A 22,987-nucleotide genomic window follows, 5' to 3' on the forward strand; every position below is an offset into this window, starting at 1 on the left:
GTACTTGTGAATTGTATTCTGCCATGCAAATACTGTAAAATACAAGATGTTTCTTCATGGCTGTACTGCACCCTCCACTTAATCAGGACACAATTCAATTGGGATACTCCCCAGGATAGCCAAGCTATACTACCAAGGAATTCTACTTAATTGGGATGCCAACATATGAGTAGTGGTACTCAAATAGGGATACTATGTCTTTATAATGTTCAGAGGCTGATGGTGCTTTGACACCCTTCCAAAATCTTTGGCCTCTGCCAGTGCTCGTTTACCAAAGGAGAAGTGTTTTAACAATCTCCCTCCAGGCTCTTTGAAACACTGATGAAAATTAACCCTTTTAAGGATGGAAATAGTACAGGACTGCTAGGATGCTGGAAGGCCCTGAATTTGGTAGTTCAATTTTAGCTCCATCTGGGTGAAAACAACTGTTGTTGTTCTGTGTGGTGTTGTTTGTATTGTAAGTGACAGACCTGTAACATCTTTATTTCTTCAGAGAACCAGCAAGTTAAATGTGAACAAAACAAAGCAATTTGAGAACCATTTCAGATACAATCAAAACCTGGTTAGTCAGAAATTCTCCTTAATCAGAATGAAAGGTGAGCCACTTGGGTATCCCAATTAAGGTGGATTCAGCAGTTATTTATCAAATGCTTATAAATACGAGTTCATTGATAGGCAAACCTTAGCATGTTATTGGCATTTCTATTTATGCTTTTAACTGAACATTATGACACAATTTCCTCTTACTTTTGATCATGCTAATGTCATTGGCTCCATCTCCTATGGCCAAGGTGACTGCCTTCCTGTGCTTCTTAACCAGCTCTACCACTTGTGCTTTTTGTAAGGGAGTCACTCGACAACAAATCACAGTTTTACACAAGCAGGCAACGTCCACAAATTCATTCTCCAGATTAGCCTCAAGTGCATGAGCCTGCAATACAAAGTATTCCCTATCAGAATACTGGTTCTGTAGCTATAATCAATAGAAGATGTGATGGATGGGAAATGAGAATTCTTTGCATATAATAAATAGGATTCATCACTTTTCAATAAACTGATTTCAAAAGTTTTTTTAAACAGCTGAAGCCTTTAGTGGAAGATACCACACATCTCCAGTAAACACAATAAATCAGTCTCATAAGTGTATACAGTAAATATATACATACACATAACCCATACAATCCTAACACACAATGAGAGCGAAGCTACGTTTTGATGTGAAATACTTGATTTAATTACACGTTCAATACAATATTAACAAAGGGGGAAGAAATAACCTAAAATTGGATACATTACAGTTATTTCAGTCCAGCGCTTGACTTTCCAGCTAACTTTATGAGAATTTAAAAGGGCCCAATCCAGTGAATCATCAGCTCCACTGCAAGTATTTTGCTGCAGATACTCCATGTATCTTTGTGGTTCAGCACCCATGGAGCCTCTTCACAATTCAGACACAGTAAAATGCTGGCAACTATCATTAAATAAAGTCTGGCCAAACTCTGTGGTCTGCCTCTCTCCTTTGGATTCACATATAGCTAATCCAACTGTATGTGGCATGTGAGCAGGGTCACTGGAAAAATGCATAAAATGTTCCCATTTTGACATATATTATGCGGTTTCATTTACTGTGTGACAATTTTTCCATTAAACTGGAGGCGGGAGAGGAAATCTTCTGAAAGCCCCAGGCAAGAAAAGGACAGGGATCTCTTCAAAATCATGGGAGAGGAAAAATTTCTGGTTATTGATTTAGATATTATGATGATGATGGGGGGGGTGAGAAGAATACATAAGGAATGGGGAAAAGAGAATGCTTTTCCAGATCTTTGAAAAGGCTCAGGGGAAAGGACTGAGGCATGAGCTGGTTGCCTTTTAGATATCTCCAAACAAAAAGGGTAACTAGAAACTTTATCTTCTTTCCCAATTCTAATCTTAAACTCTGCAAAAACCAGCAACATCCATTGCTCTTCCCATTCCTTTGACTCTCTGATGACACTGCCAATGAGCGTGCCACTTAATGCCAGTTACGGTGCTTGCTGGAGGTATTCACAACCGAGCTAGTGGTCTTATTCTAATCTTTTGACACAGGCTGCTAAACAGTTCTGAGATGATATTGAAACCACAAATCTGGACATAGGAGAGAAATAGCTTCTGCAGACTACATGACCTTTCTGTTGGAGAGGATAATCTGCCCTAGACCAGAGATCTGCAACTTTCCATAACTTTCACAGTGTAGAAAGCAGCACATTCTTATGGCTGGAATGCAGCTTGAGAGAGCCATACATACTTAGAACTACCTTAAGTGGCTGTGGATGTTATGGAAAAACTTAAACAATATTCCCATTTACTTCTTCTTTTTCTATTAAGAAACTGTCTGAAGGCATAGCCATTCTTATTCCCAATTTTTAAAAAGAAAATAAAGATCAAAGTATATGAACGTACAAAGATTATCATGTATCTTCATGAGCGGCTAATTTCTCAAAAGTGAAGCCTGCGCTTTTAACTCTCTTAAGTTAGCGAGTCAGAAGATCGTTTTGATACTTGTTCAAGATTTTGAACCTGAACTACACTAAAGTAATGTAAGTTTATTCTATTATGACAAGAACCAGATTTCCTAATCAAAGCAAATTCTTTTGGCATCCCTGTAAAATGCTGATATTTAGAAAACCCACTGGAGGTATCTTAATGACATTAATTTGGTGCAGTAATTATTTTAAGGTCAGGTTGTGCTCTCAAACAACAAACATCAGGAAAAAATAACAGCCTAATTGCATTCTCTGAATTAATTGGCATTGATTTGTGATATTCCCCTCACACAAGCACTTAATAACAGCAGTGGTCTATGTCTAGGTAAGAAGGGATAAGATTGTGTGAACTAGTTCTTACTATCGGGCCTTCTCAACTGTGGCAGTTATTAAAAAAAGCTGTGTAGAGTTACTCATTTGATTTCTCTTCCATACATATCCAAAAGTTAAGATGTAATTTTTAATTGTTTCTTGCAATTATGTCAGTCTTTGTTTTTAGCTTTCTTATGAAACAGTTTTAGAGTTTGGAGAGAAATCCGTCATCGTTAGAAAACAAAACAGACATGATTATTTGGGTTGGGAAGGAAAGGACAAAACCTGAAAAAACTGACTTACCAGACTATGTCCATTTATGACTAATGCATAATCACCAGTGACAGTTTCTTCCAAGACTGAGCCCTGCTTTGATTCTTGCATTTTTTCACAAAATACATGGCCATTGGAAAGGTCTTTGTTTTGTCCAAACAAATGTTCTTTCGCTTTCCTTAAAAGAAAAAAGGAATATGTTGTTATTAATTTTAATCAGACAATGATTAATCAGAGCTAATTTCAGTTCTGCTGTTCTGATCTAATATTACATACAAGCAAATTTCAGTAGGCATGAAGGATATTTCTTTTACGTGATGAAGATACTGTAGTGTGTTTAAAATCCAAGAAAGTAGGTTGGGTAGATATGAAGGTAAGACAATATTTCTGAGTGTTTTTAAATAACTTAGAAGTTAAATACCAATCTTGATCTGAGTTTGAACTGAGTCATTTATCATTAATTTGGTATTAAGATTTTCCAGGCTTAAAAGAAAGATGAGTTTGGCACAGAAAATGCTGTAGTTACATTTACAGGAGCAAAGATTGACGAGAAACTCTTTTTCCAGGAATTCCTGGCAACATTGTATTAATTTTATTTTGTAAAACAAAAAAATATACAATATCAGAATAACATAAACTGAGACCTTTTACAAATTACAGTACAAGTCCATTTATAGAAGTAAACTTATTTAGCACCTCCATGTCATAAGCAGAGATAGCCGAAAACCAACACATTGGAATATTGTGAAAATTTAGATCATAAGTTAATAAATCTAGTCCAAATATTTGAACAAACCCCTCATCTGGGTTCTGCCACGATCTCCAACTGGCCTCTGGGAGTGGCACCACCTGCTACTTCAGCTATCCATAGGGTGAAGCCTTTTACAGCTTGCTGAATTAGGCTCCCCTTTTTGTTGTAGGCTATGTTCGTTGTCACAGTCCTAGATTTAAATTTTGCCCACAGTCTGTTTATTGCGAACTCCTCTTGGTTTTTCGTAAAATTGTCATACAATAGCTTTATTGGAGATTTTTTTACTTTCACTTTCTGGAAATTTTGTATGCATGTAATATTATGGGTGAGGTAACTGTCACGGAGTGTGGGGGAGTCAGGGCCCTGCACCCCCACTTCCTGCGACTCACTGTGACTCTCAGCCAGCCAGTAAAACAGAAGATTTATTAGACATGGGAACACAGTCCAAAACAGAGCTTGTAGTTACAGACAACAGGACCCCCTCAGTCAGGTCCATCTTGGGGGGGAGGGTGCCCAGACCCCAGTCTGGGCCTCCCTCCATTTCCCCAGCCAGCTCCAAACTGAAACCCCCTCCAGCAGTCTCACCCAGCCACACACCCTAGCTCCTCCTCCAGCCTTTGTCCAGTTTCCCAGGAAGAAGGTCACTTGGCCCCAACCCCCTCCTGGGCTCAGGTGACATGCTCAAGTATCATCCCTCAAGTGAAGTCACTCCCTGATATCCTACCACCATCTAGTATTGATGCAGACAGTAAGCCAGTAAAACTCCCATGCAACATTACCAGGTTAATACTCCGTACTCCCTACTCCATCACACTAGTATCTTACTGGACCAACTTCTGCTGGTGAGAGAAACAAGCTTCTGCGCTTCCACAGTGCTCTTCTTCAGGTCTGGGAAAAGAAGAGCTCTCTGTGAGCTCAAACGCTTGTCTCTCTCACTGTCAGAAGTTGGTCCAATAAAAGATATTATCTTACCCACATTGTCCCTCTAATATCCTGGGACCAACAGGGCTACAACAACACTGTATATATTGTGACAGATGTGGGACTACTCTGTAATAATTTATAAATGCTGTATGTTGAGCTGCATACTTTGTTGTATGAATACACTCATTTAGTTTAATAGCAGACCATAAGGAAAAACAAGCAGGAAGGGAAGAATAGGTCAATATAGACCACCCCTCAGCTAACATGTGAGGGCTCTTACAGCACAGTGGCAGAGCCATAGGTACTGCAAAGTCTGGCTGGACCTCCTTTTGAGCCTACCCAACTGATTTTGTCCAGAAGAGCTAAAGCCTGGCAAGAACAAAGGAAATGGATTATAAGGGACTCTCTCTCTCCAAAGAGGAGGTATTTGTTGGGGAGCTATTCAAGGAAACCTGCCTGACCCAGGAACCTTCTCAGATCGCTGAAGACGTTAGGCCCATCTAGGCAACTATCGCTGGATGGTAGGGCTTTAGGGAAGACAGACACATGTATCAACTGTTTGTTGTTTTAAAATCCTTTTTCTCTAAATGCTTTGTTCTTACTCTTAAAATAAACAATACTTTGGTGTTTAAGAAGGCTGTTTTGTCACTGAATACCAGTGGCCACAAACTCCCGAAAAGAACAGCTGGTGTCAAACCCAGTCAGACCTGCTGGCTAAGTACAGTTGATCCTCAGTGTATCATAGCGCAGGGCACAGTCTAAGAGTTGGAGACACAGGCTAACATCTGAAAGGGCGCACTCTGAGACTAGAAAAGAGAGAGAGGTGCAGATAGTCCTGAAACCATGGCATATATTTCTATATATTTTACTTAGATTATGACTCTGCATATGAAATATGCTGTGACATAAAGGCCTACAATTACATTTAAGAGGCCCTGATCCTGGAAAGGCTTCACCATGTGTGCTTTGTGCATATGAGTGCTACTATTGACTTCAGCAGCAGTTACTCACAGGCATAAAATTATACACATGCTGAAGTTTTTGCAGGATCAGGGTTTTATATGATGACAAAAAAATCTTTTTAGGCGTGTGAAGAGGAAGATGAATTTAAAGTGGAGACTTTTGAAATGGATTACCTAAAAATCTTCTAATTTCCAGAATTCTGAAAATAAACTCTCTTCTGTGTTCTATATAGTAATGTATGAATTCTTCATAAATTTGAATTTTCATATTATTGACCAAGATATTATAGACAGTTGCTATTAAGAAGTGATATATGTCAGATGTCTGAATCTGATATTTTGCTTTTTCACCTTTTTTTTTCCTTCTGTGAAATACGGTTTACTATTTAGCTTTGAATATTTTTCAAATTTATTTTATTTTTATCATTCGCTCATCTTTTCAGATTTAGAAAAATAATACGCAGTTGCTCTACAAGAATCTGGTCTGAACACACCCTTAAACTTTTAAGTCGTTCACATCAGAAAACTGCTCTGAGCTTTGTGGCTCAGATCACAATGTTTAACATGACAGATGTTTTATAAATCTGTTAATTATTTGAAATAAGTTTCAGTTATTGGTTCAGTGAATAAGTTGTTTTCTAAATAAGAGGCAGTTTCTGCATAAAATACCAAAATAAATCTGCTGCTCACCAGAGTCCAGGATTTAATTATTTATTTACAATGTCAACAGTAAAAGATAGCATACTTTTACTTAAAATACCCAAGTCTAGTCTGTATTTGCAGGATATCATAGTGCTATATGCCGAATTCCAGAACAACATGTCTATTATGCAATGGAGACCAGGAGTACCACAGCACTGATGCAGCTGGTCTCCTGGGAAAGGATGTCTTCTTTGTTCTTTGAAGGCCACCTGGCGGTTGATCTGGAAATGGTACAGAGGCAACCAGTGCATTCCACCCCAAAATCATAATAAGGGTAAAGTCAAGGTGCTACATAGGAAATAAAAGATGACACCAGAATGAAACAATGGATAATTATGCGTGCTATGAGAGAAGAGGAACTGGTAATAAAAAGTGCTTGGGGGGGGGGGGGGACTTGCATACTGGAACAAACTTGAATTCAGAAAATATACATATTAAATAATATATTTTGTTGCCCATTTTCTGTCTTACTGAAGATGTGTCTTAACACTAACATTGATCTAAGCACCATCTTCTACTGGATCCTGCACTGAAATCAAACCACAGTGTTTACAAAATCACCATATATAGCCATGGAAATGACTGTAATATCATAAATTCAGTGTTAAAAACTTCTCTCCATTCATAACATCTCTAAACATATCTTTTAGCTTCAATGACACAACCTGCTGGGCATACAGACTTCCTAGATGTGTTTCTCAGAAACAAATATGAGTATTTATGGGTTTCCTGTTTAATTAAGTCCTTTTCAAATCTGTACTAATGACTCAGTTTCTGCTTTTTTTCCTCAGTAGCATATTCCCCAAAGGGTAAAATGCAAGCCAGAATTTACTTGTATTCAGGGATGCCCTCAGACACATGATGGAATTCATATGGGTTCACATATCCGAGGGCAGCACTGCCTTTTGTTAACTAAAGCTTTTCTTCTACACCATTTGATAACTGGAATCACATATGGATATGTAGTTATTTACACTGCACAATGCAACTGCATCACCCAACTCTTTGACAATCTTTTGACTACGCAAAACATGGTACACATTTGTACCTCAGTTCTGCCTATCTTCCATGTTTCCAAGATTGAAAAAAAAAAAAGAATCGTTTACTGTGTTTCACCATGTCCATATTTGGTTCCCACACTGCTTTCTTGCTTGAACCCTGGCCTAATGCTCTGTGAGTGATTTTCACCCCCCACCCCTGCGCCAAGCTCCACAATTCATACCAAAATTGATTCCTACATAAATAGTTTATGCAAAAATAGAACTCATGTTAACGTAACTCATTTTCATTGAATCAAGGCCATATATAATATATAATGCTTAACCAAAATACACAAATCACAAAAGGCTAAAAAAAAGTGTTTGTTTACTTAAACTGTTGTATTATGTAATTTCCCATTATTCAGATTGAAGATATATTAGTTATAGGAATAGGCTGGAACTGAAATGCCCAAACCACTTGGCTGGTGCTAAAATACCAAGGGATAATTAGGTAAACTGATGCCTTGTTTGTCTGATACCCGAAATAGGCAAGAATTTTATGTCCATGGTAATTACAGAAAAAAATTAGAAATTGCTATGTTTGGCTCTAGTGCAAGTAGAAAAAAAATACACAGAAATGAAAAAGAGACACAAGTAAGAGAAGAGAACTGAGAAGGAACAAAATTCTAAACGTCACTGACGAAAAGTAGAAGGGAGAGAAAGACATGGCCTACAGATCTTTAAACACATCTATTCAGTATGCTGTCTGGAAAAGGTGGAAGGATGCTGCTGCCTGTAATGCATTTTCCATATTCTAGTAATATTATAATAAAACACTGTACAAAGTTTGGTACCATGTGTGCTTCCAGTGCTACTGACCAATACTTAAATACATGTGCAACTTGTTTCTGTATTAAAAAAAAGAAAAGAAAAAGGGAAAGGCTCTTCTCCTGCAGAAGAGTAAGAACTGAAAGGGCCAGTATTGTATTATGTTGGCATATTGTCTGTATATTTCCCAACTGTGCTGTGAGAGGTAATAATTTATTCTCTTCCAAGGAAGGAAATTTGCATAAATCTCCAACAGTGAAAATCATAATGCCAGCTACGTGTATCATTCAAGAAGTCTCAGCTACCACATTGAGAGAGGAGATAAACATGTGTGAGAGAGAAAGAAACAGAGGTTGAGATCTATGCCCATGTCGGCACTATTTCTAACAGTAATTATTCTCCAAATTATTATTACAGGGCCTACTCTAGAGAAACTGCTGACATTTCCTCTTCCAGATGAAGTGATAATGGCATTTGTTCTAACCATTCCACATGTAAGCATAAAGTGATATGGAAGGCAGCAGTGGGAGTGAGTCAGGGCTACGGAATTCATGACTATGCATATGCCATGGCCCTATCACCCATGCAGGGTGGAAGGCAACCAGTATTCTAGCTTGCAGTCTGGAGTAGTGGTCTCAGTTGCTGGTTGGTTGCCTTCAGACAAGAAGTTGGCACACTTTTACGACAACTGACAGAACTTTAACAGATGGAATCTTAAGGAAAGGTTTGTAGCATCATAGGGAGAGAGTCTAACTGGAGTATATGGTCTGCAAGGAAGAACATAAGATAATGTATTTTAAATGTTTTTTTACCTGAGTTCTTCACGCACTTCCATTACCGTGTGACCAGCCACTATGAAAATCTCATTCATGGTGTCAGTGAGCATGTTGCAGGAGTAACCAATGTTCATGGCAGTTTCTGAGAGACAATAATGTCAGTTTTGATTAGAATGGTTGTAGTTAAAATCATTACTTATTTATTTTGTAATATCAACAGAGCATATTGAGAGTGCAGTACTATCATAATGAGAGTAATTTTCTAACATAATTACTGGGTTTGATACAAATGTACTACTAAAAATGCACCTTCCTCTGAGCTATATTTTATGGTTATTATTTATAGTGAAGTAGTACTCAGAGTCCAACTGAGATCAAAGCCCTATTGTTGTAAACACTGTTCAAACACATAGTGAAAGACCGAAAAGGTTTCTAAATAAACTAGACAGACAAAGAGGGAAGGGAAATTGAGGCACCGGAAAAAAAAAAACTTGCCCAAGGTCAAACAGATGATCAGTGGAAAAAGAAGGGATTAGAACCCAAGTATGCTAACTCCTAATTCAGTGCCCTATGTGCTAGATCACACTGCCTTCCATATGGGGAGTAACCCATAGATGGTCACCCTTGTGCACTAGAAAAAAAACTCAGAGATTAAACCCCTATAGGGTCATCATTAGAAATACTGTAAATGCTATTTAACTATATTTTTGTAGAGCTTGTTATTGAGATTAAAATGCTCAAGTACACACGTGCCATTTGAGACCTTTTTTCTTTCCACTGCGCACCTGTGGCAAGTGCCATATCCAAAGAATTTAGGACCCAAAATCATGCTGTGATATTAACAACTGAAAATATTATGCATACTGTGCTGCGAATCTCAATCCACAAATACCAAAACAATTGGTAGAACTTTTTAAATGGTTTTACAAGACATTATTTGTATTCACTTTTCCATACATGACCCCCATCCAGGATCCTGCACACTGCCCAAACAAACACTAGGGTCATATGGAGAGAACCCTGCCCCCAATGCCATAGGTTACAGTATACCTTGCTGGAGATGCTCTCCAATGCCAGGGTGGAGGGTGTTCACCACAAGATCCAACAGTCACACCTCTGCCGTCCTCCCGGCATCCCCATGCACAACTCAATGTTACCCTCATTACTCTGCCTTAATGTGCATCAAGCCTCTCAGAGCAGTGTTTTATTAATAATTTATAAATGTTAAATAACAATAATGTTCAAGGGAATGTGTTCCCTGCACTCTGTGCAAGGGAACTGTAGAAGTCTCACTGCATTTAGGGTTTTCTATCACCCTACCCCACCCCACCCCACCCACTTACCCCCAGAATTACACAGTATTAATGAATTACCTTGCTTGTCTCCTGTTAGAACCCAGATCTTAATGTTAGCTAGTGATAAGCTGGCAATTGTTTCTGTAACTCCTTCTTGTAACTTGTCTTCTATAGCAGTGGCACCTAGTAACTTTGTAAGGAAGCAGAACATTTAAGTGACTTTCTACAAACTTTGCAAATTCACTTAGTTAAACTAAGAGATCTGGGGAATATAAACAGGATAAACTATGTAGTTTAAACATCTACACATGGATAACATCAAGTCAAGTCAAACTTTAATACAATATACTACCCTTGATCTACATTCACAGCTTCCACTGAGAGCAGTGGAAATTTCCCCAAGTCTCAAAGGCAGTCTCCAGTCTAATTTGAATCAAGAACTACATAATACATAATTTCAGGGCAATCTTTGCTGGGGATTCCCTGGTTTTAGGGGGCCCTCAAGCCCTTTTCTTGCCCAACAGGCTGGCAGCAGCAGATCTAGCATCATTATCTTCTAGGTTGTAGGTTCTGTGTCAGCTCTTTTAATATGACTATATCTCCATATCAGTCTCAGCCAAAGGCATCCTTATGGGGAAAAAGCAAGGATGAAACTGAAGGCATGGGCATAATACCACAATGGGATATAATGTGAATTGTAGTTTATGCATTGCCCCTTTAAAATAAGCTGCAGAGACCAGATGCTGAAATATCAATATTCCATCAAGGCAACAAAGGGTGCAGAATTTCAAAGGAATTGGGAAAACTCAGCTGGGGGTTCAGAAGACGGGGTCAAATACATATATTCAACTCACATTGACTACAATGGGAGTTGTAAGTGCACATCCGAGAGTGGGATTTGGCCTTTACAGAGAGAGGAACTGGAAAGAGCAGGCATGGGAGAGGAACAGCTATCTGAGTGGACAGAGGAAAGGATTACCATCACTTATAGAGTAAAGGCAAGAGTAAGTTTTAAATTGTTTTAATTGTATATATTTCATATTGAAAGTTGGCTTTCTGGTTACAAAGCAGCATGGACAGTCTTTTCTGAAATGGAACATGGATGTGACTTGATGAGAGTTTTAGGGGAAAGAAAATGGCTGCTTTCTTAAATTTAAAAAAAATCAGGTAAATTTATATTTAAAAGGAGTCACTTAACCATGGGGAAGAATCCCCTCACTGGTTGCCTCGAATATCTTAAAGCCTAACCACAACTGGCCTCGACATTCATTAGCATCCTTTTAAACAAAGAGGGGCATTGCCTGAATGTGAACATATATAAAGACTACAGCAGTCTTGCTTGTAACACAACATCAGGAACGTAAGAGCATAGAAAAGTATCAATCTATAATACAACATCACTTTGCAAATATACTTTTCCTGTGCTATGTCTCTCAGAATATACCATCATGTCTTTTTCAATCTCTTCATATGCTGCAGCAAGATATTTGTTCCTGCTATCCAGTGAAGTGTTTGCCTCCTGAAGTATTTTAGACCACTCTTTAAAGTGCTCTTCAGTCAAGTTTTTGTATGCAAGGGCTAAGGTACGAAGGCCTTCTCCAGCAAACTCCTGTCACATAAAAATAAAAGATGAGCAGTATCTATGGGAACAATGTGAACTAAATTAGTCAGAACCACATTATATTAATTTCCCACTCTGTTAACATCCGTCTTGATTATGGAGTCAATAAGCAAAGGTACTCTAAGATACCACTGAAATTAAATTCTCATAAACCTTGTTTCTGGGGGATTTTAACTCTTCAGGTTTCTTTTACTTTGAGGTAAGGTTGTGGGCACATTTTCTCTTTATAGCTAGATTTTGTTCTTTAAAAAAATAACTTGAATTGTTTGTGGCAACTTTTATATGTACACGAATATTCTAACAAGAAATTGGAGTGCCTAATATTATTTTAATGCCAAACCCGAATCTAAAAATTGGATTAAATGAAATGTTGCAGTCAGACAGAGCTGAATGTGAATGGCTACCTAGGTATTAAACAGATGAAAGTTTTAACCTTGAAAGGCAGCTAAGGTGCCCAGACTACTCTCTTTAGCACAATTAACTAAAATACTTAGCACACTTTTGGTACTACCACATATTAACAATAAATAATATTTCATTGTGAACATTATCATTAATCCATCATCTTAAAAGCATAATACCCATGTACCTAGGATGGCATCAATGGAAGAACTGTAAGAAGCTCGACCAGATAATAGGAGTAGAAATGTCTCAAGCAGTATGTGAATCACAATAGTTCCATGACACTGTATCACGGCCTAAGGTGCAACCTATCTCTTATGCTGACAATAAAGGCCTCAGAGTGAATGGGAGCTGTGGCTGCACCACATCTCTAATAATCAGCATTCAAATTTGAAACCACTGGCCAATACACAGATATCTGTACACAGGTTAACAGGTTAGACCCTTCAACCTAATCACAGAGAGAAACAGATGTAAAGCTGACCCCCCAACACTTGAAAAGGGTGAAAACATAATATCGTCTGATATGTTGGTGGCTCATGCTAATTAATTTAGATTCTGATCCTGTATCAGGATTGTCTGGTGCAGACTGCTGGGCTCATGCAGAATCCCACAGACAATGCATTATTTCTTTAATATAAAAATGATTGCATATATGATGTTATTCAAAATGTACACATTCTTACAGATTGCACAGCATATTAGATATATATATTCCCTCCTTTATATCTTAGAATTTCAATGACTGATTTTTTTCAAAGTCAAACAACTATCATGAGCAATTTTACTGTTAAAAACCAAAAACATTTCGGGAACTGTCTTTGACCCTGTAGTTCATCTCAACAAATCAAACGGTTTACAATGCTCCACTAACAACATTTTTTCATCTTCAGTGAATATTTGAACATCCCCTGTTCTATTATACAGCTATAACAATTAATATATAAACAGGAATGATAAAACTCAGAATTTAATGGATTGAAAAAACAGTAAGGCTTTGGAATTAAATTAATATAATGGAAAGGGGAAATTAGAGTGATGTGAAAAAAACCATAATACATCAATATACAAGTACGTATTCCCTTAACTTTACTAGGCAAGTATGAAAATTCAAGGTCTTTGCATTTGACCAACTGCAAAGATCAGATGCATATGATTCCAGCCTTGCTTTCATAAAAAACATGTTGGCCTTCTGGAAAACATTAAAAGAAAGCCAAGAAAGCTCTATTACAGAGACAAAAACAATAGTTATGTTTGTAACCAATATTACTAAACCATCATACTGTATACTTAATGTCAAAGGAGTATTTTTTTTTAAAGACTCATGGAATGGTTTGTATTAAATGTGGACACTTACAAAGAACATGAATTCTAAAAAAATAAATGCAGGAAATGAGGGCTTTATCCAGTTTCCCTTAAAGTTCACATTAGGTTAGACCCTCAAACTGAAGAGAAGAGACCTATTTTCTTTAACACCATATTACCAAACTGGATACTTTGTATCCACATCCACAGATTCCCACTGGCTTTTCACAAGGGACTCCAAGGACTTGTATGGATACCTTACAAACACTGTAAATATACCAGCTGTTTCAGGAGTTAACAGTGCACACAAAAAGCTCTGTCATTTAACTGGATTTAGCTCTCTGGTCAGCCAAAGGTAAGGCTGAAATTTAAGAAATTCTGGCTCATTTCAGAGCAGAAGGCCTATTAAGGCATCTTTTCTATTAAGGCACAGAAAAGCATCTGTATTTAGGAAAATACTTAAGCACATGTTTAACTCTAAACTTAAGTCCCTAAGCACATGCTTAACGTTAAGTGTGTGTTTAAGTGCTTTTATGACTTAGTGCACATACCTCAAGATGATCTGATGTCAAAGACATTAATTCTTCATTGGAGGGATGAAGCCTCTCAAATAAAATAGTATCTGCTCCTTTGCAATATAGTTTTATCTGCCCATCTGGGCTTTGAACTGAAAAAGAAAAGAGAAGTAGAAATTAAGACTGAAATCATTACTTTTCTTCCATTTTCTTCAAATGTCTATTTGACCTACCAGGTCTAGTTAGATGTTTTCTATACATATCAATAATAGTACAGCAGTCAGCACACAGAAAACAATCCCATCACCTGGGTAGGAGCTAGGTACAGTTCACGTACACTTTAAAAATGAACAGAACACATACTGATAAATTTTTCAACTAGCGATTAGGCAAAAACTGGAACCTCTCAAATCTGAACTCCTTTGAATTTCAGAGGGATGGGACAGGTACAAGTCCCTGGATCTGAAACCTCTCCATCAGTGTTGCTTGTGAATCAGATTTTTCTGTTTCTGCATCAGCTGTGCCCCAAAGTCTCACAGCAGCTGGGCTCGCAAAATTCCAACATTTGGGGCTGGTATATCATAGAAGAAGTTTGCAAGATTTTGCTACCATCAGATCTGACTCTGAACCTTACCACTAATTAAATCTCAAATCCAAACCTTGAACTTTAGTCTAACTAATCTACATCTAAACCCAAATTCTGACATTCTCAGCCCATCTGTAGTTATTATACAACATTCTCCCCAAAAGTCTTCACAGAATCTTAGAGACGAAGGACTGGAAGGGACTTCGATAGGACATCTAGTCCAGTCCCCTGCACTGAGGCAGGGCTAAATATTATGTAGACCATTCCTGTCAGGGTGTTTGTCTAACCTCTTCTTAAAAACCTCCCATTACAGAGATTCCACAACCTCCCTAGGCAATTTGTTCCAGTGCTTAACTACCCTTACAGTTAGGAAGTTTTTCCTAATGTCTAACCTCAATCTCCCTTGCTGCAATTTAAGCCCATTGCTTCTTGTCCTATCCTCAGTGGTTAAGGAAAACAATTTATCACTCTCTTCTTTATAACAACCTGTTACATACTTAGAAATCGTAGAAGCTCAGGGTTGGAAGGAAACTCAGGAGGTCATCTAGTCCAACCCCCTGTTCAAAGCAGGACCAATCCCCAATTTTTGCCCCAGATCCTTAAATGGCCCCCTCAAGGATTGAACTCACAACCCTGGGTTTAGCAGGCCAATGCTCAAACCACTGAGCTACCCCTCCCCCTTAAAGGCTGTTATCACATCTTCCCTGAGTTGTCTCTTCTCCAGACTAAACAAACCCAATTTTTTCAATCTTTCCTCCTATGTCATGTTTTCTAGACCTGGAAACATTTTTTTTCTCTCCTCTGGATTTTCTTCAATTTGGCCACATCTTTCCCAAAGCATGGTGTGCACAACAGGACACAATACTCCTTATCAGTCTTATCATTGTTGAGTACAGAAGAATTACTTCTCATGTCTTGCTTACAACACTCTTGCTAGTACATCCCAGAATGATGTTAGCTTTTTTCCCCCAATAGTATTATATTGTTGACTCATATTTCGTTTGTGATCCACTATAACCTCCAGATTCTTTTCTGCAGTACTCCTTCCTTGGCTGTCGTTTCCCATTTTGTACTTTTGTAATTGATTAATCCTTACTAAGCGTAGTACTTTGCATTTGTCCTTATTGAATTTCATCCTATTTATATGAGACCATTTCTCCAGTTGGTCAAGATCATTTTGAATTCGAACCCTGTCCTCCAAACAATTTGCAACCTCTCCCAGCTTGGTATTGTCCGCAAACTTTATAAGTGTACTGTCAATGCCGTTATCCAAATCATTTATGAAGATTCCCTTAATTTCTTTCACAAGTACAGCTATTTGACTTTCTCTTTTTTAATGACACAGGTGAGATAATTCCTTCTGCATCATCTCAGTTTGTTTCTACTGGAATGAAGTACCATAACATGAACATCACTTTACAGCACAGAACCCTTGAGGAAAAAGCAAGATAGCAAATAGTATTATGAAGGGTACTCAGGAAGAGAATACCGTTTAATCTCAGGGCAATAGCTTCTGAGAGCATGTGCAGCTGTATTAATGAGAGCTGGCAGGGCTCCGGAGGGGGACTGATTAATTGTTGCTGATGGTTTTCTGCCTCAGAAAAGAAGCAGATTTATGCCAGTACGTACTTGTGAGCACCTTGAGCCATTAAATACCAGGCTTTTTATAAATATATTATGGTTGATACAGCATCAGCTTGACATTTATACATTTTAAAAGTATGTGCAACACCTATTTACTGTTGTCATTTGCACCACATAAAATAACTAACCAGTAAAAAATGCTTAGCTCCACTAGAGAGGAGTAAGTCTTGAGCGAGTTCAAGGTGGAGAAAGTTCCTCATTGGACCATATAGCAGGAGTGATTCGTATGAATTAACAGTTGCAATATGATCCATACAAATAGTTTAAATATTTCCACTTTATGCCTAATATTTACATTGCCGTCCACAAATACATCGAACTATCATTTTGAAAGAAGTTTTTTCTGCATAATGTATCTTTTGTGTTGTCTCTGCCCAGAGAACGTATTTTTGAAAATAGTTTAAGGTCAATCAGACAAACTGTTTTTGAGTTACAAGGCTTTTAAAAAGAGGTAGTTTTCATTTTTAAAATTCTGTTCTATAGAAACATTTTGGGGCACTCATAACTCAGACATATTGCAGTAAAAACTTCAAACTTGCTTTATCCTCTAATCCTCAATGAGAATTAGTGTATAATCATATGTTTACCAAGTTGAAATGCAAGACATTTTAGTTATTACTTTTGGTCTCCATATGTGTTTTAATTTCCATGAGAGAACTGGGAAATTTCACAAGCTCCACTTAATTTAAGCAAGAGCTCTCTTGCTCGCTCTCATATTAAAAAAATTTCCAGCCTTTTTCATGTGAAAACCCAATTAATAGATTTGCAAGTTTCTCTCAGTGATTTTTCCGTAAAAAATAGATGGGTTTCTTAATTGTATTTTATTTAAGATCCCTGGCTAATAAGTGGAAGGCCAGCAGAGATGTAAGGTACTGTTGGTGTTGGAACGAGAGTAGATTGGAAAAAATTCAATGAAACTTTTTTTGTGCATATTTGAAGATTCATCAGAATTGAAACATTCTACAGAGTTGTGTCAATTTTGGTGAAACTATGATGGCAACCAGGCGGGGCTCCAATGCAGCCTGGTGGGATACTGAGAACCCTGGCTCTCAGACTTACATCCCCTTGGCAGCCTAGGCTCCCAGGGTCCACCAGCTCCAAAGCAGCCCACCAGACAAAGTGCCCCACAGCCCATTCCAGAAGAATTTCAAAATGTTTGGATTTTGTTCCAAATTGGAACCAAATCAAATGTTGAAATGTCAAAATCCTCCACAAAATGGAATTACTGTTCTCCACCCAGCTCTAGTTGGAACCTCAGTTGTGCGGAAGCAACTGCTTCTTGTTATTTTGCAGGCTCCTGTTTGTGCAGCTCCTTTCTAAGTTAAGGGGGTTCAACATGGGAAGTAGCTTTCAAAAGAGATTAAACCAAACCAGACCCTATTTTTCATCATGTCTTCTATTACCCTCATTTTTGCTTTTCTTCCATTCTCTATCCCTATTCTTCTCTCCTTTCATTTTCCTTCATCATCTTTTTCATCTGTCACCTGGATATCCTCCCATATTTGTCTCCTTCACCTATTTCTCTCCATCATAAGTGAAGAAATGATTAAGTGATTTACATTTAGTCTTTGTTATATTGAAATTTTTTCCTAGTCTTAATTAGACGTACTTCCCTTGTCCCTTCTACTTACATTTTCTAATTTCAGCTGAAACCATAAAAAGTCAGCATTTAACAGATACTATATGGTTATAACAAATATTTTCTATTCTAAGCACAGGGGAAAACTGTGGTAAATGTTCTTAAATGCTTACTTTTTAAAGGCAACAACTTGATCATTTCTTTGCAAACTTAGCCTGCTTAGTAAACTTTTTTTAGTATATGCAGTCCTCGACTTTATGATGTTCGAGTTATGATGAACGGCACTTACGATGCTTCTACACTGACACCCTGATTCAACTTATGACTATTGGTTTCAAGTTTATCATGTTCAGTCCCACAATGGAGTAGATTGTGGTTCCGAGTTCGAACTTACGACACAATTGTAAGGAACCAACTGTGTCGTAAGTCCGAGGAGTGCCTGTATTATTCTGAAAGCAGATTTTTGGTGTGGTTTTACACACTCTAAAGGTTTTTTTAGATATACTTAAGATTTCTATTATTTAGTTGTTGATATTATTGATCATTTACACTTGCTTGATTATTGTAAAGCACTTTGATAAATGTTAATAGAGCAATGTAAAACCAATAAATCAATCCTAATTGTAAATCCTTATAGTTGCCGGTCACATGCTCTACAGAAACAGAGTGAGAAAAAGAGCAAAATGTATGGATTTGAAAAACTGTTTCATTATCAAATTTCCAGAAAACAAAATTCAATGCAATTAATAACCTACTGCTACTATACTTTGCATCCTTCCATCCAAGAATCTCAGAGTGTTCTACTAAACTGAAAAGTATCATAGTCCCCATATTATAGATGGAGAAAGGCACAGTCTAAATGACTCCAAGGTACCGAGAGTCTGTGGCAGAGGAGGAAGTGACATCTAGATATCCTGAGACTTCCACTTCTTTCCTTTTTCTAACCGTGAGACTGAACTGCCTCCTTTGGCAGTTGGCAGGTTAGAGCTCTCACTGGTAGCTAAAAGCTGGCTCTAGGCTTGGGTGTCTTGCGAACAACAGGCATGAAAGAAACAAAGAGAAAGCTACATGCTGTACCTATTACAGACATCCTTTTCCTGATATTGTTAAAATCCAGAATTGCTAAGAGCTGGTATGTAACAAGTTTGCCCATTTCTTCCACAGTGATGGTCTCTGGGGTCCGGGACTTAAAGATGAAACCGAAGTTTCTGGCAGCGGTTACTAGAGCACCTTCATCTGGCGACTGCACCTGGTAAATCAATTCACCTACAAGAAAAAAAACCCAAACACTGTACGTAACCGAGTTTTGAGCCCTGCATTAATAGCTTCACTTTTAGTCCATTAAAGAACAGCAGTACTGAACAGTACTTCTTGGCTGATGACCTCTGCTGAAGGCAGAGCTGCACTGTCTGACTGCAGTGATCCGTAGGCAGGGGGAGAAGGAAAAAAGGCAGGAAAACGATCTGTCATAAAACTTAGTAAAAGTCTTTTCTCTGGGACCAACTCATCACATTGCGAAAGGGAATGAGGTGTGCATTGCGGTGTCTTTTATGCTTCATCAGTGCAACATAATGATGTGGTGTCAGCCATGAAAATATTTTGGGATGTTTAATGTCAAAGCCTGCCTAGATGGCAAGAAAACCAAAATTTTGCCTTCTCTATTGTCCAGGCCCCAGCTGCTACTGCCAGGAGGGCTCTGCTGTGGGTGGCAAGCCAGAAAAGGAAGAAGGACAACTGTGTGGGTTTGGAGGACATTTGTAATAGATAAGGGTTCAATTTCTGTGCACTGAATGCCTGGGACAAAGATACCATGGAAAGGGACTTCACATTCAGGGTGTGATTTCAGAGTCATATTCTCAGAGAAAGTCTGTTCACTCCCTCAGCCTCGGGAGTGTTGTACAGTAATTGCCATTAAGAACTTGATATTACCATTGGAAGGTAAAAATAACTTTACCCCAAACAATTTGAAAATTCTCTTCTTTTGAGGTAAAATGTTGAAGAACATACCCAGCATATCTGAGCATGCTGCATCGCATGCATCAGCTGGCCTTACATGGCACAGAACCTTATGGGAATTTAGGGCTGGATAGAGCCCTAACTGTATAAACCTATAAGATATTGCACATGTAGATAAGGACACTGGACTCATTTTTCAGATATTGTTACTTTAATATATCAAATTTCTATATCTGGATACTCCACACTGAAGTTAAAGGGGCATGTGTACTAAGATACACAGAAGGATACTGGAAGACCAGTATTCACATTCTGCCCAAGTCATACTGTAAATAAGCATGAAAGATATCCTTTTATGGTTAAAAAGGGCCTCTGTGAAAAGGTCAAGAGATCTGTATGATATCTAGCCAATAAACAGATGCAAATGAGTAATTTCCTCAGAATCAAAGTTTAGTCATAGCTACAAAACCCATCAGAAGCCCAACTACATGGCAGAGCCAGAAGCAGTCAGGTAGCACAAAAATAGGAACTAAATTATTAACACACAAGTGACCAAAATAACCCCAGAAGAATCTTAAAACTAGGGCAGATGTCAGAATTTTTTCATTCTGTTTCTCACTCCTGCAGTCCTGAGATTGCTGTAGAAAAGTAGAGAAAATTATAGTTAAAAACTATAAACTATATAAAACTAACTTTAATGAAATGGTAAAAGGTGGAGTAATCAACTCCATGAAGTCAAGAAATTCAATAAACGAATGAGTCTAAATTCTTTTCCACATTACACTAGCATCAAAGTCTCCATGGACTTTGATGGAGTTACTCCAGATTTACAGAGAGCAAAATTTAGCCGACAGTTTCTAAAAGAGTCTTAACTCAGCTTCAGTGCACATTCTATATATTTCATGCTGAACTGAACATAAAACAGTAATTACTATTAAGATGTAAATTTAAAGACAAACATCTATAGGAAATATTTATTTGCATGCCCAATTTTTTCATCCAGTACAAAGTAGCTGAACGAATTTGGCTGAGACTCAAAAAAAAAAAATCTTTTGACTGAGACAATGCAGGAATAAATTCAGCCTAAAGAGAATTTTTTTGAGAAAGTTATGAATACATGAAAAAGGAGAAAGTGGGATGGCTACAGCAGAAACAAGAGCTCAACCTTATTTCATTCACTTCTCAAAAACAAAATATATAAAAGTACTGCTAAGCCTTAATAATAATAATACTTAGCACTTCTGCTGTGCCTGATTTACATCTTTAGAGAGGGTCTTACAAACACTAATTATTCTTGCACAATCAAAAAACAAAGCATTAAAAAAGGAAATTGTGTCATTCTAGTAAAATGAAAAACTGTGGCATGGAAACTAGAACATATTGTACTAGCTCTCTTATTAATTAAAAAAATCCAGTAGATATAAATTTAAATACAATCCACCTTTTGTCACCATTATAAAACTCTGTCACCTGCCAGGCAAATCTTAGACCACAGTGCACTTCAAACTGTTCCACAGTGAATATAGCCTGTGGAAATCATAAGCTTCTTTCTGTGGCTAAACTTGCTCAGTGCAGTGCAGAACTTCATACACAAATGCTCAAAAGTGGTTCATATTCTGGATATTAAAAATAAAATTTTCTATGGTACTATCCTAGGAAAACAATCATTAATAACTTTGCTTAACAACAAATTAATTTCTTCCAATTTACATACAAAGCTAGCTGGCAATGAAGTTTAACTATGTGGAAAGTATGAATGATAACAAGCCAGCCATTTATAATTTTTTATTAATTTTTCCAAGTGCAATATATATACCAAAATACCAGATTCATCACAAGCCAGCCATTCGTTGGCAAAAAGGTCATGAAAAAAGGTCAGATAATATAGAAAAATTTCCTAAAGGTCTCATTTTTAAAATTAATTTTAATTCAGTTAGAGATTTGGTTGAAAATCCCCAGAAAAGAGAATTTTTACACATGGAATAAATTTTGGGAAGACACACTATATCTACATACAAAACAAACAGATTGAAACCTTGTTTAAGTGAAAAACTGAACCCCATAATAACTGATAGAAGAGATAGGTTGTGGATTCTCCTTTTTTGCATTTATGAAATTCTCATGGAACTTATCCATTAAATTTTTGGGATTTAGCTATCATCTCTCCTGCTAGAAGAAATGAAAAAGGCTCCATGAACAATAATATGAACAATGAAATAGACTGATTGATCCTACACCATATGAAGGAAGAGGACTGAAAAGAAATCAAACTTTCCACCTCCAAGTCACTGCTTTAAGTCAACTTTAGTCTATAGTGACGAAGTCATTAGCAATTGCCACATGTTTATGAGGCCTAAATGTAGTAAGCTGGTCTCAGTCTGGTTCCTAATCATAATTGACACCATGTTGGCAGTCTGAAAGAAGCCAAGAATTAAATGGGCATCAAGATTAAAATGCCCTCTGAGCACTAAAGAAAGACTCTCTAGTTCAAATCACATTGCCAGTGCAAACATTCCCATAATGATCCTCCATTCTCTGAGCTGAACTTGTGAATGGATAGAAACTGGGAGTGAACAGAGGACTTCTGTAAAACAGAGACCTCCTGACCCACCTCTTCAACTTAAAAAAAAAAAAAAATTAAAGGTAGCTTGCAGTGCCCAAATGAGTTAGCATTAACTGGATACTTACTTCCTAATGAACTGGAAGAGTTTACAGTTACTCAATACTTTTTGACACAAAATCCCTGACTTTTTTGTAGCCAAGTACTCCCATCAATTTCAATCAACTTCAAAATCAACACAAAGTTTTTTACTATGAATTAAAGATTTTTGTACTGTTTGAAGTTGAAAAAAACATGCATCAGAACAAAACATAGCAAGACAATTACAGGTTATGAGATCATGTCTCAAAACAGTTATGCATAAGTACTAGCCAAAATGTGTTACATCTCAGTTAATCGTTACGATATGGTCCATTTCCTTTTGAATATGCCACAGCAGCAACATAAACCAATACAATTTGATTAGGTAAAAATAAGAAATTCTCCTTAATAGA

At 37.5% G+C, this 22,987-nt stretch overlaps 1 protein-coding gene across 1 annotated transcript in view; it reads right to left on the reverse strand.

Moving 5' to 3' along the window:
• Positions 1-22,987, reverse strand: part of ATP8B4 (ATPase phospholipid transporting 8B4 (putative)) — a 174,110-nt gene that overhangs the window by 18,926 nt on the left and 132,197 nt on the right. The window contains 7 exon segments of the mRNA XM_074964516.1: positions 748-931; positions 3,138-3,285; positions 9,067-9,172; positions 10,404-10,515; positions 11,770-11,934; positions 14,205-14,320; positions 19,055-19,243. Coding sequence (XP_074820617.1) covers positions 748-931; positions 3,138-3,285; positions 9,067-9,172; positions 10,404-10,515; positions 11,770-11,934; positions 14,205-14,320; positions 19,055-19,243 — 1,020 coding nt within the window.

This window comes from Natator depressus, chromosome 10 (genome assembly GCF_965152275.1).
Source record: "Natator depressus isolate rNatDep1 chromosome 10, rNatDep2.hap1, whole genome shotgun sequence".
Lineage (NCBI taxonomy): Eukaryota > Metazoa > Chordata > Testudines > Cheloniidae > Natator > Natator depressus.